The sequence below is a fragment of the Neltuma alba genome, unplaced genomic scaffold (genome assembly GCF_004799145.2).
Source record: "Neltuma alba isolate B1F8T4 unplaced genomic scaffold, ASM479914v2 tig00003186_pilon, whole genome shotgun sequence".
In the NCBI taxonomy this organism is placed as follows: Eukaryota; Viridiplantae; Streptophyta; class Magnoliopsida; order Fabales; family Fabaceae; genus Neltuma; species Neltuma alba.
Genome location: NW_021633177.1, coordinates 663,250 through 680,994, shown reverse-complemented (window position 1 = coordinate 680,994; position 17,745 = coordinate 663,250). Strand labels below are relative to the sequence as shown.

At 32.8% G+C, this 17,745-nt stretch overlaps 1 protein-coding gene across 1 annotated transcript; it reads left to right on the top strand.

Moving 5' to 3' along the window:
• Positions 1-4,966: 4,966 nt before the first annotated feature.
• Positions 4,967-16,192, top strand: LOC114740594 (uncharacterized). Its single transcript, XM_028928765.1, has 10 exons — positions 4,967-5,326; positions 5,540-5,670; positions 5,773-6,006; positions 6,120-6,375; positions 7,012-7,209; positions 13,877-14,185; positions 14,563-14,693; positions 14,805-15,038; positions 15,393-15,648; positions 16,002-16,192. The coding sequence occupies exons 1-10, from the start codon at positions 5,026-5,028 to the stop codon at positions 16,190-16,192; spliced, it is 2,241 nt and encodes a 746-aa protein (XP_028784598.1). The 5' UTR covers positions 4,967-5,025.
• The last annotated feature ends 1,553 nt before the right edge of the window (positions 16,193-17,745 follow it).

Sequence of the window (17,745 nt, the reverse complement as noted above, 5' to 3'; positions counted from 1 at the left end):
TCGGATCAGACTCCTCTTCAAAACTAAAATTTATATATGGGGAGGGAGTACATAACATCTCAGGAAATAACACTTAAGATAATCATATTTAATAATAAATGTTATGAAAAGATAAGATCGCAAATATTTCAATAATCGAAGAAGAAAAATTTTGCAAAAAAAGAAGAAGAAAACTAAAATGCATCATTCATCCAGAAATATACTCCCTCCATCCTAGGTCCTTTTAACTAAATTACATAATTTAAAAAAATAGTTAAAATCAGTTAAAAACAATTAATATGTAATAAATACAATTTTTTTTCTAAATATGCCCTTATATATAAAATAGGGAAAATCACTAACAGGTCCCACAAAAGGCAATTTATTACTCTGAGGTCCCACGAAATGTCAAAATCACTGACAGGTCCCAAGGGACCTCAGAGTAATATTTTCGTTTTGTAAAATGACATTACTGCCCCTCATATTCCAGATTCACATTTGCTCTGTCATTACGATTTACAACCTCAGCAGTGACTATTAACAACCTAATGAGAGGGCGTTAACAACCCTAGCAGTATCCGTTAACAACTTACTTTATAGAATTATATAACCTCTACATAAGAGTAAATTATAACCAAATACTATAATACAACAACTTTAACACTAAAATGGGAAGCTTTTTGATATCATTAAGAATTTTAACTAGATCCAATAGGATTATAGTAATATTTTAATGCGAATATCCATTTACAATCTCAACAGCAAGTATTAACAACTGAATGAGTGGGCATTAACAACCTAAGCAGTAGCCGTTAACAACTTACTTTATAGAATTATATAACCTCTGTATAAGAGTAAATTATAACCAAATAGTATAATACAACAACTTTAACACTAAAATGGGAAGCTTTTTGATATCATTAAGAATTTTAACTAAATCCAATAGGATTATAGTAATATTTTAATGCGAAGATCCATTTACAACCTCAATAGCGACTATTAACAACCGAATGAGAAGGCATTAACAACCTAAGCAGTATCCGTTAACAACTTACTTTATACAATTATATAACCTTCGCGTAAGAGTAAATTATAACCAAATAGTATAATACAACAACTTTAACATTAAAATGGGAAGCTTTTTGATATCATTAAGAATTTTAACCAAACCCAATAGGATTATAGCAACATTTTAATGCGAAAATTCATTTACAACCTCAACAGTAAGTATTAATAACCTAAGGAGAATTGTTAACAACCTTAGCAGTGTCTGTTAACAACTAATTTTATCGGATAATATAACTTCTAACTATAACTAACTAAACTATAACTAAATAGTCTTAAAGTTAATCTTATATAGTTGTTAGAGGTTATATTATCCTATAAAGTCAACTGTTAATAGATACTACCTAGATTGTCAACAGCTCTCTTTGGGTTATTAATACTCACCATTGAGGTTGTAAATGGATCTTCGTATTAAAATGTTGCTATAATCCTATTGGGTTTAGTTAAAATTCTTAATGATATCAAAAAGCTTCCCATTTTAGTATTAAAGTTGTTGTATTATACTATTTGGTTATAATTTACTCTTATGCGAAGTTTATATATTCTATAAAGTAAGTTGTTAACTGATACTGCTTAAGTTGTTAATGCCTTCTCATTCGGTTGTTAATAGTCACTGTTGAGGTTGTAAATGGATCTTCGCATTAAAATATTACTATAATCCTATTAGATCTAGTTAAAATTCTTAATGATATCAAAAAGCTTCCCATTTTAGTGTTAAAGTTGTTGTATTATATTATTTGGTTATAATTTACTCTTATGTAGAGGTTATACAATTCTATAAAGTAAGTTGTTAACGGATACTGCTAGGGTTGTTAACGCTCTCTCATTAGGTTGTTAATAGTCGCTGCTGAGGTTGTAAATCGTAATGACAGAGCAAATGTGAATCTGAAATATGAGGAGCAGTAATGTCATTTTACAAAATGAAAATATTACTCTGAGGTCCCTTGGGACCTGTCAGTGATTTTGACATTTCGTGGGACCTCAGAGTAATAAATTACCTTCTGTGGGACCTGTTAGTGATTTTCCCTATAAAATAGGCAAATGTGAGAGAGTAATAGTGAGATAAATGAAGAAAGAAAATGTATTAAATGCATTAAATTAGAGACAAAATAGGTAATAATGTATTAAATACCCAGATAAACTCAAAGATGATCTTATAAAAAGGAACAGACCCTTCAAAAAATTAGATATTATAATAATAGACGAAGGTAGTGTTAAGAATTTATTTGTCTGATCCTAATGAGAGTACCATGTTTGATACTTAATATCAGTGCTAGTTTGACTTTTAATTTAATTCTAACTATAAAATAGCAATACATTCTATTTCTTATATTTATTTATTTTTTCTAAGACAGTCCTTATGATAGTTATATATGTTAAATTTTTCATTAAATAATAGTTCTAACCAATATATATAATTAGCAACATAATGATATTTGAGAAAAGACAACACATATTTATTACAAATAATTAACCTAACTAGTTTTTTTAATCTACTCAAATTAGTTAACTAGTTCTTATATTAAAAATCAGAACTAGTAGCATTTTCTTCCCTCCGCCCCACACCAAAGAAAAGGATTTCTTTTTAAACTAAGAACTAGAAATCCATTTGGTACGAGAAAAACGAAGGGAAGCAGAGAAAAAATCTTAATGAGGCCAATTTAGTAGAACTTAGAGAACTAGGATTAAAAACTTTAAGTTAATTTTGCTTGCTCTCTTATCTTATATCTTCTCTTTATCAAAATTTTATAGTCCCACTTTTTTAATTTTTTAAGTTGAGCTCATTAAAAGTTTTCCTTTCATCCCTTTCCCTCCAATTTTCTCATACCAAACATAGAGTAAGAATCCACAACTCATACAGCATAATGGACTGATGTGAGTGAAAATGTAAAATGAAAACACTCATAATAATATTTGTTAATAAAAAAAAAGTAAGGATAAACAAAACTTGAAATTACCAAATTCCAAATTAGGATTGGTCCTGACATTTTAATAAGTTTTTATAACACTAAATTTACAAATAACAGTAATTTTTGTAGAAATTTCTTATTTAGGATTTAGTAATTTTAAATTTTTTTAATGGGGTTCTGTCAATAATAAACATACGAAAATTATTATGACTTGATTTTTATGCATGAAAAACTTATTCTCTGTACGTAGTCATACATAACCGTGTTTAAAGACTCATTTGGTATAAAATAAAAATAAAATATTAAGAAAAGTGTAGTAAAAAATATACTACTTTAATTTGTACATATAAATCATTTTTATGTATGTAAATAAAAATTGTAATCACCAGAAAAAAATAAAAAATAATAAAAATGTGATTTATGCCATCAACTATCAACTATATCCTTGAAAACTTATAATACCAAATTCATTTAAAAATGGGTTAGGTATGATATTATGGGATCCAAATATATTTAATCAATGAGATTTGAATAACATCTTGATTGGGTATTAAATCAAATGAGATTTCAATTCGAGACTCAAATAAAAAAATTAATAATTAATTTTGAATTTGAATAATATTTCAATTAGGATTTGAATATATTAAATTAAATAGGAAGCATAATAATTAAATGATATGTTAATCGGAGACTTAAATTCTACATCTCTAATTTAAATCCCATTTGAATAAATGAAAAAATCGTACTTATATAAGAAGTGAATTTTGAGCCATCTTAAATAGTATGATTTATTAAAATTTCAAATCTAATCAAATATGTTAATTTGCACATCGCATGGGGGAAAAATTCCTAGTTTATGCACAAATTCTATATAATTAATAATCTGCCAAAATATGACGGTAATTATAATTTTTGAAAATATTATAACTAATAGGTGCCGGGTGCGAAATTTTGAGGAATGAGCGGCTCTATTTGATGACTCCTGAAATTTAATTTCCTATTGATAAAATTTTGAATTTTTCATCCAGAAGAGTTCTCCGTATATGATTGGATAATTTTGCGGCCTTACCGAACTTAAAGAAAGAGGGGGCCTCTTACTTTAACCAAACAAAAAAAGGATGTACCTTAAAACTAGAAATAACAACCATTTTACAAAGAAATCATCACTTTAATGGATTTTTGACTTTTGTGGTGAATGTCTGATGGGGAAAGAGAAGTTCTAAAAATAATTTATTACTCTAAAAGTAATGTGAATTGAAAGCAATATTTGAGACATACATTTATCTTCTTGTTATTTTTATTACCTGATCCGGAAGTACATACAATAGTGAGAACTGAGAAAGAACCTCCCCTACATATTTTCTAAATTCAAGTTTATGTTTGTTCTCAATTTTTTTTGATACAATATTTAATTAAGCCGCCGTAATTAATTTCTCGTCCGTGCTTGCTATCTGTGTTTAGGCCACACGAAATTGAATGAAATCACTTTTTTTTTATTTAGAGGATAGTTGTTTTAATTAACATCCATTTTTTTTTAAAAAAATTTGATAGTGAAGCTCAAACCTATAATAAGACCTGCTGAAATATTCAATACCGTTCACACAACGGCAACCTCCAAGGCCCCAATCACTGCTCTTTATTGTATAGTTTAAATCTAAGATTTTTAAAACATCAATTAATTCGTATCATTAAAATTTGATTTAAATTAAATCAGCAGTCAAAACTATAGTAGTCTAGTAGATATGTGGGGGGAAAATAATTCCATAGTGATATTATCCATTCATATTTGCAGGCGTACGTGATGAGCTGAATGAATGGAAGTCATTTTCGCCTGTGTGGAGCTTTAAGACCTGAAAGCCTACCATTTTATCTTATCTAATTCCGGGGTATAATTTCGGACACGAGCCCATGCATTATATACCTTCTTAAGCTCGCATTAAATGATTAAAAATGACAGCTTTCTATATACGACCCTCTATATATATATATGCCACTGTCGTTGATCGTGGGAAACACTTCTAGACATTATATACTTTTCATTTGTTACTTGTGGTTTCATAGCATCGAAACCATGGAGGCTCTTGTGAAGGCGCCGCCGTGCCGTTTTTTTTCAAGGTCGCTCGTCGCAATGATGGTGGTTCTATTATTATTATTAGGTGGGTGGAGCGGGGAAGCCGAGGGTTTGGTGAAGCTGCCGCCAAATTTGAAAGTTCCGGCGGTGTTCGTGTTAGGAGATTCCGTCATGGACACCGGCAACAACAACGATTTGGCCTCACTGGCTAAGTGCAATTACCTTCCTTATGGCAGAGACTTCAAAGGCGGCGTTGCCACCGGCCGGTGTTGCAACGGAAAAGTTCCTTCTGATATTATAGGTTCAATTAATTTCCTCATCTCCTGTTTCTTGATTAATTAAGCATCTCTCATCTCTCCTGTTAATACAGTGCTATCCATATCATGTTCAAGGGATCACCCCTCTTGATGAGGACGTCCAGTCAAATAAGTAGAATAGTGGACGTCACAATGTCTCTTCAATAATTTTCTGTATTATTATTATTATTATTATTATGATCATCATCATCTGTCAGTTGAGGAACTGGGCATCAAGGAGCTGTTGCCGCCATACAAGGACAAAAATCTGAAGCCTCAAGATCTGCTCACCGGAGTCAACTTTGCCTCCGCCGCCGCCGGATATGATCCTCTCACTTCCCAGCTTGCAGTGTGTATATATATGAGTTTCTAGTCTCTTATTAATATCCCCTCCTGAGATATATCATATATATCTTGTTGATTAATTTATTGCTGCATAATACTTGATCAGAGAGCGACCCCAATGACGGATCAAGTGAAATGGTTCAAGGATTACAGAGAGAGGATAACAGGACTAGTTGGAGAGAAACGAACAAGGTTCATAATGGAGAACAGTGTGGTGGTGGTGGTGGCGGGCAGCGACGACATCGCCAACACATATTATGGCGCTCGCACCAGACAACTCCAGTACGATGTCCCCGCTTACACTGACTTAATGGTCAAAGGTGCCTCCGACATCGTCAAGGTACTATGTGTACATATTACGTGCATGTCTCTCCCCAACTCTCCATTTTTAGCTTCTGCAACAACATTAATTACTCACACTATATATATGGATATATATATTATGATGGGAAGGGATTATATGAGGTGGGGTCACGAAGAATCGGAGTGTTCGGGGCGCCTCCGATCGGGTGTGTGCCGTCACAGAGAACTTTAGCCGGAGGAATTCAGAGAAAGTGTGCAGAAAAAGAAAACGCGGCCGCTAGGCTATTTAACTCAAAGCTGGAAAATCGCTTGCGGGAGCTGGAACGTACTCTTGCCAATAGCACTATCCGTTACGTGGACATATACAACCCTCTTCTTGATGTCATTGTCAACTACAAAAAATATGGTACTCTTAATATAATTAATTCTTCCTTTATTTATTTTTTCATATAGTTATTATCTGATACTACTCTTCTGGTCCTTAATATAGGACCCAATTCTTAAATTGGTTTTGATCATAAATACAAAACTAATTTCTCATATTTATTAATTTTCTCTAAATTACTCCTATAAATACTCCCTTAACCATAATCAAGTAGAAGAGGGAGATGGGGTATTAAGAAAGATGGTTATGGTATTTTAGGAAAAATGTGTCACTTTTCTTATAATTAACTAACTTACCTAATTTTCTTAATCTAATCAAATTAATTAAATGGGTTTTATATTAATGATCAGAAGAGTATCTCTTTTCTTAGTATGAGAGTTAGTTGATTAATTTGAGTAAACTAAGAAAATTAGTTAGGTTGGTTATTTGTAATATATATATGTTGTCTTTTTTAAAGTATTTTTGCTAATCAAGTGTATTAGTTAGAACTACTATTATTACAAAAACTATCTTTATAAAAATGAATAAATATAAGAGATAAAATTGATTGGGGTCTTATATTTAGGATTAAAATAAAAATCAAACCAGCTCTTATATATTAAGAATCGGAGATAATATATTCTAAGCGTTATTATTATTGAATCAAATTTATGATAGGATATAAAGTGCCGGACAGGGGTTGTTGTGGGACGGGCATTATAGAGGCAGCATTTCTGTGCAACCGATACACTCCGACGTGCCCGGATATACAAAATTATGTGTTTTGGGACACTTTCCATCCTACCGAAGGAACCTACAGAAAGCTCATTCCTCCCATTCTTCAGAAATACGTGGATGACTACGCCCGCGGTATTAATTGAATGGTCTCTCCTAAATCATACTACTCTTCAATTCTATGTTTTTAGTCATCTCTGATCTGTTTACGACGTAGATTATATGTTTACGAGTTTATGTAGTTAAATTTACGTGCATTCATGGGCGTATAATTGCTTGTGTTTTCACGAACTAGATGCTGAATTCGTATGTAATAGGAGGTGATTAAAAGTAATTGTGAAGCAATAAAAATGCAAGAATCAAGTAATAATTTGTTGTTTTTAGTGTTTATTTAGATTATTCTTGAGAGAGGACACAATATATGAGAGCATGGCGACCGAGAGGATGGTAAGATATTCAGATTCATTAATCTCGAGTGAAAGATGAGGAAAATCAAAGGTTGCGTTTGCGTACCAATTAAGTAACCTCTCATTGACGCTACCTTAAATTAGTTTTGGTGGGACATTATTAGCAAAAATTAAACAGAGGAGGGTAGATGAATCATTTGACAACTTAAAACAGGTAAAATGACGCATAGTTAAGAGTCCAGGTTGGCCCCCCAAAATTGGACCTCAAGTGAAGGGAGGACGAACTTCCTCGTTAATTGGATCCTGTTCGGAGCCCCACACGCACTGTTTCGTTTTCCTTTATAGTTTGAAAAAATTACATTCAAGTCTCACATAAGACAGTTAATTTCAAAAAAGTCCTTAGAAATCCCAAAATAATTTCTAAGTCTCCAGGGACCTGTGTGTAATTAATTATAATTGTGAAATTACATATTTATTCCCATTAATTTGGACTCAATGTAATTCATTTACAACCTCAACAGTGACTGTTGACAACCCGAGAAGAGGTAGTTAACAACCTCGGCAATGCCCCTGGCATCCCACAGAGTGAGTTATCAGGAGCACTATTGGGGTTGTCAACCACTTCTTCTCGAGTTGTCAACAGCCACTGTTGAGATTATAAATGATTGTTGCAATAAAATTAATGGGGTAAATAAGTAATTTCACAATTACAATGAATTACACACAGGTCCCTAGGGACTTCAGAATCATTTTATCATTTTTAGGGATTTTTTTGAAATTAATTATCTTCTATAGGACCTGAGTGTAATTTTCCCTTATAGTTTTATGAGTTAGCATCCGAAAGAGCTATGGGCTAATGATTAAATGACCTATATTTTTCGTCCGATTTTTAATATAAGATTTTATTTGATTTTTATTTTAGTTTTAAATATAAGACTCTAATTTATTTTATCTTTCATATTCATTCTTTTTTTTCAAGATAATTCTTGTAATAATGATAGTTCTAGCTAATATAATTAGTTAGTAAGAATATTTTAGAAAAGACAAAATCTATTTATTATAAATAATTAATTTAACTAGTTTTTTAATCTATTCAAATTAATCAACTAGCTTTTATATTAAGAACAACACGTAGTACATAGATTGTTGGACAGTTTATTTAGATTCATTAAGTCACTGAACATGATCTCGCAGAGCCGAAACGATGAGGCTTTTTTTTTTTTTGGGTACAAGAAACGATGCGGCTTGGTTTGCAGCAACAACTTCTAAGAGCCCCTTTTTAAAAGGTGGGCCAAAATGGGTGCCAACTTTATTGGTCTCACCCTTCGTGATATCCCCTTTTGAGATATTAACTCTCACCTAAAGACTGACTTGTTAGGTTTAAAAAGTCCCTTAATCTTTGATTTATAAGTCTTATTTGATACGAAGTATTGAAAATAAGAGATTAAGATTGTGATTACAATTGAAAAAATCATTAAAATAGTACTCCTCCGGTCCATAATATAGGACCCAATTGTTGAGTTAGTTTTGGTCCTAAATATAAAACCTATTTTTCATATTTATTAATTTTCTCTAAATTACCCCTATAGATACTCCCTCAACCATAATCAAGTAGAAGAGGAAATGAGGTATTAAGAAAGATGATTATGGTATTTTAGGAAAAACGTGTCACATTTCTTATAATTAACTAACTTACTTAACTTTCTTAATCTAATCAAATTAGTTAAATGGGTCTTATATTAAGAACTGGAAGAGTATTTAATTTGAGTAATTACTTATTACATGGGATTGGGAAATACCCCTTCCTCCCATAATATTCCCCAATCTCACATACATATGTTTGGCTAATCCCTTATAATAAATAATCTTTTTATGCTAAATATGTTTTTAGTATATTTTCTCAATCCCAAACTCAATCTTTATCCCTAATTTTCAATGCTTCCTACCAAACCATAAATTATACCACGCATGTGAAGTTTTTTAGCACCCATGGCAATGCGCTCTTTTCGAGCAGGGCACTTCAGTTAGCATTAGGGGTGGAAATAGGCCAGACAGCCTGTCAGGGGCCTGTGGCCTAGCCTATAAATAGTCTGACCTGGCCTGGCCTATTTAACTATCAGAATAGGCTTAAGCCTGTAGAATGGCTTGTTTACCTTATCAGGCCAAGCTTAGATCTGATAATAAGCCTGTTAAGCCTATCAGGCGGCCTGGGCTTGGTATTATTATTTTTAGGTTAAAATTGTTATTTCACAAGTGTTAGAAATTTGAAGCACTTATTTATGATGGGGATTGGCTTCGCAATAAGTATGGTTTGAAAAAGAAACCAAAGGTACAAATTTTGAATTCTAAAAATAATACCATTTCTTATATTTATTAGTTACTAAATTTTGTTATGATCTAATATATATTTGATTTCTTCTTCTCAGGTGTTTGAACCAGAAAAAGAAATTATGTTGAAGATTTAATGCTTTGTTGTTTGATGATTTGTTATAATTGTAACAAGAACAATTGTGTTAATTTGATTATTTCATATTTTTTGTTTGTATTTTGGATAATTTGGATTAATTTATTGTAATTTTGAATTGACTTATGTTTGTTTGTAATTTGTTAAAAATACAGACTTCTTAACAGGTCACAGGCCAAATAAAAGGTCTTTCACAGGCCACAGGCTAAATTCAGGCAAATAGGTCTCACCATAGGCGTGGCCTGTTTTCACCCATAGTTAGTATCTTACTGTTTCGTCTTCGTGAATATTGGGCTCTCAATAAAAACATCTTTAATTATTATGAACATAAGTTCAAAACAAACTTCAATTCATATTTCTTGTAGAGAAATCTCTGATCAACAATAGAACAAGATTCGAATTCCGAATTAGCTTTGTCTACAAACAAGGAAGCCATAAGTAATGCAACTATGAATCTCATGGAGAGTTCGATCCGCCTTACCGAGGAAGGCCTGATGTCCTCTCTAGGATCAATGCTCTTGTCTTTTTTTTTTCCCTTGAAATGGGTTCGACTTCCACATGTTCCTGACCCTTATCTTCAACCTTGCGAGCTACCAAGTTGCTCTACCCCATGATAAAGAGAAGATTTGAAAACTAAATCATTTATGATGATCCCTCCAAACAAGCACAGGCTTATCAACAAATGTCTTTTCTATTATGAAGACCACCGGGAGGTGTATGAGGTGAAAATCTCATGTACGATCCTGTAGAATGGCAGTAAGACTAGGTATTCACCTTCTCAAAATCTCAAATCAATGATGGGTGTAAATTATCACACCTACGGTCCAACCAATTGGGAGAGAATCGGAGAAATTAATGAAAGTGCCAACTTTCTCAGCATCTCCATATATCATTATGCGTCACTTGGCTTTTTGCCAATTATCTCATCCCGGGCAACCCTTTTTGCGGCCATTAATTAGGTGCTCTCCCATAGAAAACTAACGATCCCCTTAACTACTTATAAACCCCACCCCATTTATAACACTCGTGAGGCTCGTAACAAAAATAGTCAGTGCAACAAGACGCTTTTCTCCCGTTTCTTTGAATCAGAACATGAGTCATAATGATATTGATTGGTGTAGTGCGAAAAGGTTTCGGGAACTTTTAAAATATTCTCTATTGATGGAATCAGGATTCATGAACGAGAATAGATAGATAATTTTATGATAAAATGTGGATTTGTAATGCAAGTTATTGGGTGTTTGGTTTCAATCACTGACACAAGATGTGGTCATGAATGTGAACATATGCTTGAGGTTGACACCAAAACTTGCCACAAATTAAACGTGGTAGTCCACTCTACGTACGACGAATTGGTGCTATATATCGTTAATCCCCTCCTTCCACCACCACTTTAATTTCTTTTTTATTTGGCCTTGTCGTAGTGCAAAAGACTTCCTTTATTATAACCTGGATTGATCTTACCGTTCGTGCCATAGGCCCTACCTCCTTTCAAGCACTGATAATCAAGCGCAAGTCTTCATATTCACCCTCCAGTAAAAATTGAAGCTATAATAAGGATACATAAGTGATTAAGTTTCTGCATCTTTTAAGTGGTGGTTAAGATCACAACCCCTCCGGGGGGCACTCTTGACAAATGGGGTAGAAACCACGTGCATGTGCTAACAACCTAGCTAGTGTCAGGTAAAGGGCTGAGGAGTGGTGGACCGCTATTACAACAACTCTATGAGGCTTTTGGTTACATCCACCGTTGCATTTATTGAAAAAGGACTACAAAAATTACTATAAGGAGAAGTATAATATTTATTCAAAATAATTACTAATACTTATAATTTTTATCCCCCACTACTCTACCAATTTCTTTTCTGGTTTCATCCCCGCAAATGGGACAGCTCTCCCAACACGGTTTTCTTCATTACAGTATTGAACTCCCAGCCTTATGGGGTATGAAGATTTTCTCACTTCTTGACTCAATTATTGTTAGTTCTAATATTATTAGTGTATGATCAATAACAAACTTATGATTAAAAATAAATCAAACAACTGAATCGTAGTCAAGTTAAAGTAAATCGCCACTAGTGTGAATAAATACTGCATATGGAACAAATTAAATTAAAATCGTTTTTCTCCTATGTGAGTTTGCATAATTTACCTCATAATTATCGTTGAGTATATTGTGTATTGATTATAATAAATTTTAACCCTGGAATTGTCATGTTGCCTTATATTTCTCACGTAGTCACATACCAAGTCAAGGAAAAAAATTTATTCTTAAATATAAGTCACTTGTAAGATAATTAATATTTTTTTTATATATTTTACCCTTGTTAATTTAAATAGGCCGTGTGAGAAAATATAAAACATACTCCATTCGTTTCTTATTATAGGAAACAATTGTGAAGTATGCTATATTTCTTTTTATAAAAGACACTTAGAGGTTGCCTCAAATTTATCCTCATTTAATTATTCATATTACTCATATTATTGCATTTTATTCTTACACATTATTTCTCCCACACATTATCTCTCTTTCACATAGATGAGGGTCTTTTTGACAAAAAGGTTACAATTTTTACGCATTTACTATCCTCCATTAATTTTAATTAAAATTTTGAGCAACTTAGTTTAGGTCATTGTCATTCATTAAAGGAAACAAAGGAAGTAGTATTTTTTAATACCTTTCATTTAATAGGAGAAAAGTGTGAAAAAAACATCAATTTAATGCATTTCTTGATTTGTAACCTTGAGCTACAAGTCACTTATAAATATAAATAGGAATAGAGTGACTCACGTTGCCCAGCTGGCTTCTATGGAAACGTTTTTGTTACGAAATATCTCAAATTATTGGTAGACCCGTTCGCCACCTGCTTGATGTAAGTTAAGGAGGAAAAAATTAGTTAAAAGTACTTGTTTTAAAATTTTATTTGTAAAAAATTGATTTTTTTTAGTACCAGTATTTTTTTTGGGTGTGAAAACAGATCGAGTCTTTATAATTAATGAAAAAGAATGTTTTATATATGTATATACCTGTACGTTTGTATACACATGTTTGCATGTGTATCGGCTATATTACAAAGGGGATTGGAGATGTGGCTGCTTTCGATGATTAAATTAGACTTGAATGAATTGAGAGTGAGGGATAGCAATTCTTCACGAAGAGAGAGGAAACAGTATGAGCCATCTTTTTCCGTTATCCTTTAAATTAATTATCTGCAAATTAAATTGAGCCATTCAAATAAGATATGAATGATTCATATATGATGAGTTTAGGATATACTCATCAAAGTCACAAGCACCAAAATTGATTCCAGTGCGCCAAACTTATGGCAAACGAATTAAACATTGCAAGGCCTTCAAAGCTATGTAAATGAACGAGCGAGCACGTCCATTCGTTTCAATGCTATGGTGTACTGTTCTATGGTTCGATGGAACGATTTAATGCACCTTCAATAAATGAGGTCGAAATAATTAAACTGTGCGTGTGAGAGAGAGGGAGAGAGAGCGAAACTGTAAATAAAGGCAGGTGAGAGAATCCCGAAATGAGATTTAGCCGGGGCCAGTTTTAGTGCTCGTTATTGAACTATGAGCACTTTAAAATCATTGAATTTGAATTATTTATATCTCATTTAGATAGTTCAGACTTCATATTTGATTTTTTTATTTATTTAAAACAATTACTTTAATATGTATAAAATCTAAAATAGAGATAATTTTTTAATTATTATTCTTTTAAAAAATAGTTTTTTCTATTTAAAAATAATTAATTAAAAATTTTAAATCTGAACTATTCAAATGAGATATAAACGATTTACATATGATGAGTTTAGTGTACTCTCGTCCATTTAGCTCTTTTGAATAATATACCTGTATCTATACGACTAGAAGAGGCGTCCGTACAATCTACCACTGTATATATATGAGCGTGGAGAATGAAAAGCGGAAAGCAAGGAAGCAGCGGGCACAATGGTTGCAGTACGTGGCGGGGAGAGAGTGTTGGAAGTGTTTGGGGCGGTGATAATAGTGTTATCAGTGCTATGGTGGAAAACGGAGGGGCTGCTGAAGCTGCCGGAAAACGTGACGGTGCCGGCTGTGTTAGTGCTCGGGGATTCCATAATGGACACGGGGAACAATAACCAAAACCCTACGACGTTAGCTCGATGCAATTACAGGCCTTATGGCAAAGACTTTGAAGGTGGCGTCCCCACCGGCCGATTCGGCAACGGAAAAGTTCCCCCCGATCTCATTGGTACTCTCTTCCTTCTCCACAGCATTTTTGGACCTGTTGGTACATTCATAGTGATACATATCTAATTGTTAACGGTGCGTTCGGTAGTTATTTTATTTTTCCCATAAACTTTACTAAAGTGGCCATAATTAGCTATACAAATTAAAGTGCACGCACTTTCTAGTTAATGACGTGATTTATTTTCTGTACGTCGATGATAAAGTAGAATTGATAACCCACTCACTACCGGCGAGTTTATACCAAAAGTTTACAAGTACAGTGAACAATGTGATAGAATAAATGAGGTGTATCGACTTTAATAAATAATGTAACCAAGAACAGAGCAATATGCTAATATTTACAGCAACAACGTAACACACATACATATATTGTATCAGTGGAAGAATTGGGAATCAAGGAACTGCTGCCGGCATATTTGGATCCGAATCTCCGGCCCGAGGATCTGCCCACCGGCGTCAACTTTGCATCCGGCGGCACGGGATACGATCCTTTGACCCCCAAATTAGCGGTATATATCAATCTTATTAGATATTCATTTCACAATTGATTACTGTACATATAACTCGTCTCATTCCCCCATATATATGTATATATACATTGAATATTTCCACCGAATCAGTCAGCAATATCGTTGCCTGATCAAGTAGAGCTTCTCCGACAATACAAGGAGAAGCTAAAGGCAGTTGTTGGAGAAGAAAGAAGAGATTTCATCATGTCGAACAGCCTCGTTTTCGTGGTAGCAGGAAGTAATGACATTGCCAACACTTACTTCTCGTCTCGCACCAGGCAAGTCCACTACGATGTTCCTGCTTACACGGACCTTATGGCCACTTCAGCTTCTAACTTAGTAAAGGTACCAACAGTGAATGAAATGAATCACTTCCTCTGGTTTTTAATATAAGATCTTGTTTGACTCTTATTTTAGTCATAAATATAAAACCACAATTCATTTTATTTCTTATGTTTATGCATTTTTTTTAAAGCAGTCCTTCTAATAATGGTGATTCTAGCTAATACACTTAATTAGCAAGAATATTTTAAGAAATGTAACATTTACTTATTACAAATAACTAAAATTTATTTTTTTAATTTACTCAAATTAGTCAAGTAGCTCTTATATCAAGGATGGAAGGTAGTATTTTTTAGCTTAGGCAAGTCAATCATAGTTTTATTGAATCTGAAGAACTTGCGTGATATGAATTAAAAGGATTTATACGAAGCGGGGGTAAGAAGAGTGGGAGTGTTCAGTGCGCCGCCAATAGGATGTGTTCCATCCCAGAGAACATTAGCCGGAGGAGTAGAAAGAAAATGCGTAGACACATACAACGAGGCAGCGGAGTTATTTAACTCCAAGCTCTCCAAAGAGATGGCTTCCCTGAATCGCCAATTGCCCAGCAGCAGAATTGTTTACATTGATGTTTACAGCCCTCTGCTTGATGTAATCCTCAACTACCAAAAATATGGTAATCATCCATTCATTACTCCTCTCACTTTTAAATCACTATATGCCGCCTCTCCTCTATATATTGGCATATAATTACCTCCTACCTATAAATCATCAATCATTCCAAGTTATTGGTTAACGGCCTCACGGAAGAACATAATTAAGTTGATATAGTTCCCGAAAAAAGTAAATTTATTGGGAGAACTATATCTTAAACACTAAGACTCATCAACTGGAATTAGTCTCAACTTTAGAGTGACTTGAGAATACCCGAATTCAAACCAAAGAGATATATAATTAATTGTTTGTTAATATTGGCATTTGGAAGCATTTGAACAAGTTATTATGTACATACATATATATCCATTGCAGGATTCAAGGTCGGGGATAAAGGATGCTGTGGCACTGGCAAAATAGAGGTGACAGAGTTATGCAATCATCTTACACAGACATGCCCCGTTGATTCAGAATATGTGTTCTGGGATAGTTTTCATCCAACTGAAGCTGCTTACAGAAAGCTCATCCTTCCCACCCTCACTAAATATATGGACCTATTCTTCTGACACAAATTCTCAGGATATATTAATACTAGTAATGCCCACACAATCTTCATTACTTATAATAGATATAGCAGAAGCAAATCGTTAAAGAAGATGAATTGCTTCAGCAGCAAAATGCCAAGATCAATAAAATCTCCAGTCGTTTGAATCCTAGGTTCATGGTTTTCATTGTCATGTATTATAGGGTGCATGGCTTCAACTTCAATTGTCTCTATTTGGTGTGCTTATATCCTTGTTTGTTGAATATATATTCAATAGGAGTATTAATTAATTAGTCACTAGCTAAGACCAAGTGACCATTAAAACTAAGTGGGGCTCTCCTACATGTACTCCTTGCTGTGGTTTTTATAAGAGCCTAAAATTTAAATTATTTTAATCTTTTTAATAAGATTCTACTTCAATTAATTTTAACTGTTTTTTTAACCTATGTAATTTAGTAATTAAGCTCTTATGAAAATGACTAGAAGGAGTATTTCACAAAGTGTGAAGAATGAATAGAGAACCACTTCTTTGGTCTTATTTATAAGGTAGAAAGAGAATTTTTTTTATGCTGTTTATAAGACACTTCATTAAATTTTTAGTATGAATGTACTATTTTATCTTTTATTTATTATAATGTAAATAGTTAGTTTTTTAAAGGTGTATATAATAAATAGAGGTTAAATTAAAAAGTTATTATATTTTAATGAAAAATTAATGCATTTTAAGATTTTTCTTTATTTGTATAGAATAAGTTGGAAGTATCTCGTATAAATTTGGTATTGTTTGTTAATTAGTGACATTTGACATTGATTGATAGTGATTACAGAGCGTTAAAAGGGATAGCTTTAAATTTGGTGAAACAAAAGGTGGACGATAATTGGTTGGAAATAATAGATTACAAGGTGTTTGGATTTACCTAAAAATATTTTTTAAAAACACTTTTTGATAAATCAAGACAAACTCCTTTATATATTTTCTTTATATATTATAAAATTACTTTTAAAATTATGATTTGATTTTTATCAAAACACCCTTACGTCTGTTCCACGCTTGCCATAGTGAATTGATTAGTTGGCGCTTACTAGTCTGTTTCTTCATTATTCATCATACACAAAAACGACGTCGCAGAAGAGTTCGCGCCTCAGGCTCATATTTACTGCCCTACTCCGCGTCTCCATTGAGCTTTAGCTTTTCATTCACACCGCCAATATAATATTGTTTCGGTTCTTTTAATTTGCGCTGCTTTTTTCCCATCAACCCGCTACTATGTGTCATTCACATCAGTCTATATGTATAAAATCTCTTCAATACTAAATTTAGAAGCTTGATCATTAATTTACAGAAATTGTTGAGCAAGTTAATTGAATTATTTTTTTTTTTTTGTAAAAATCGTGCATTAATTTTTGTAAGATACTCCCTTTAATTATTTGCATTAAAAATCACACTACTAATGTAAACATATTTAATATATATAATTAATAAAGAGAATTTGAAAAAAATTATAAATTTGGGAGACAAGTTGCTTTGAGATCTTATATTTAATTATTGTATAAACAAACCCCCACCCTAACTCT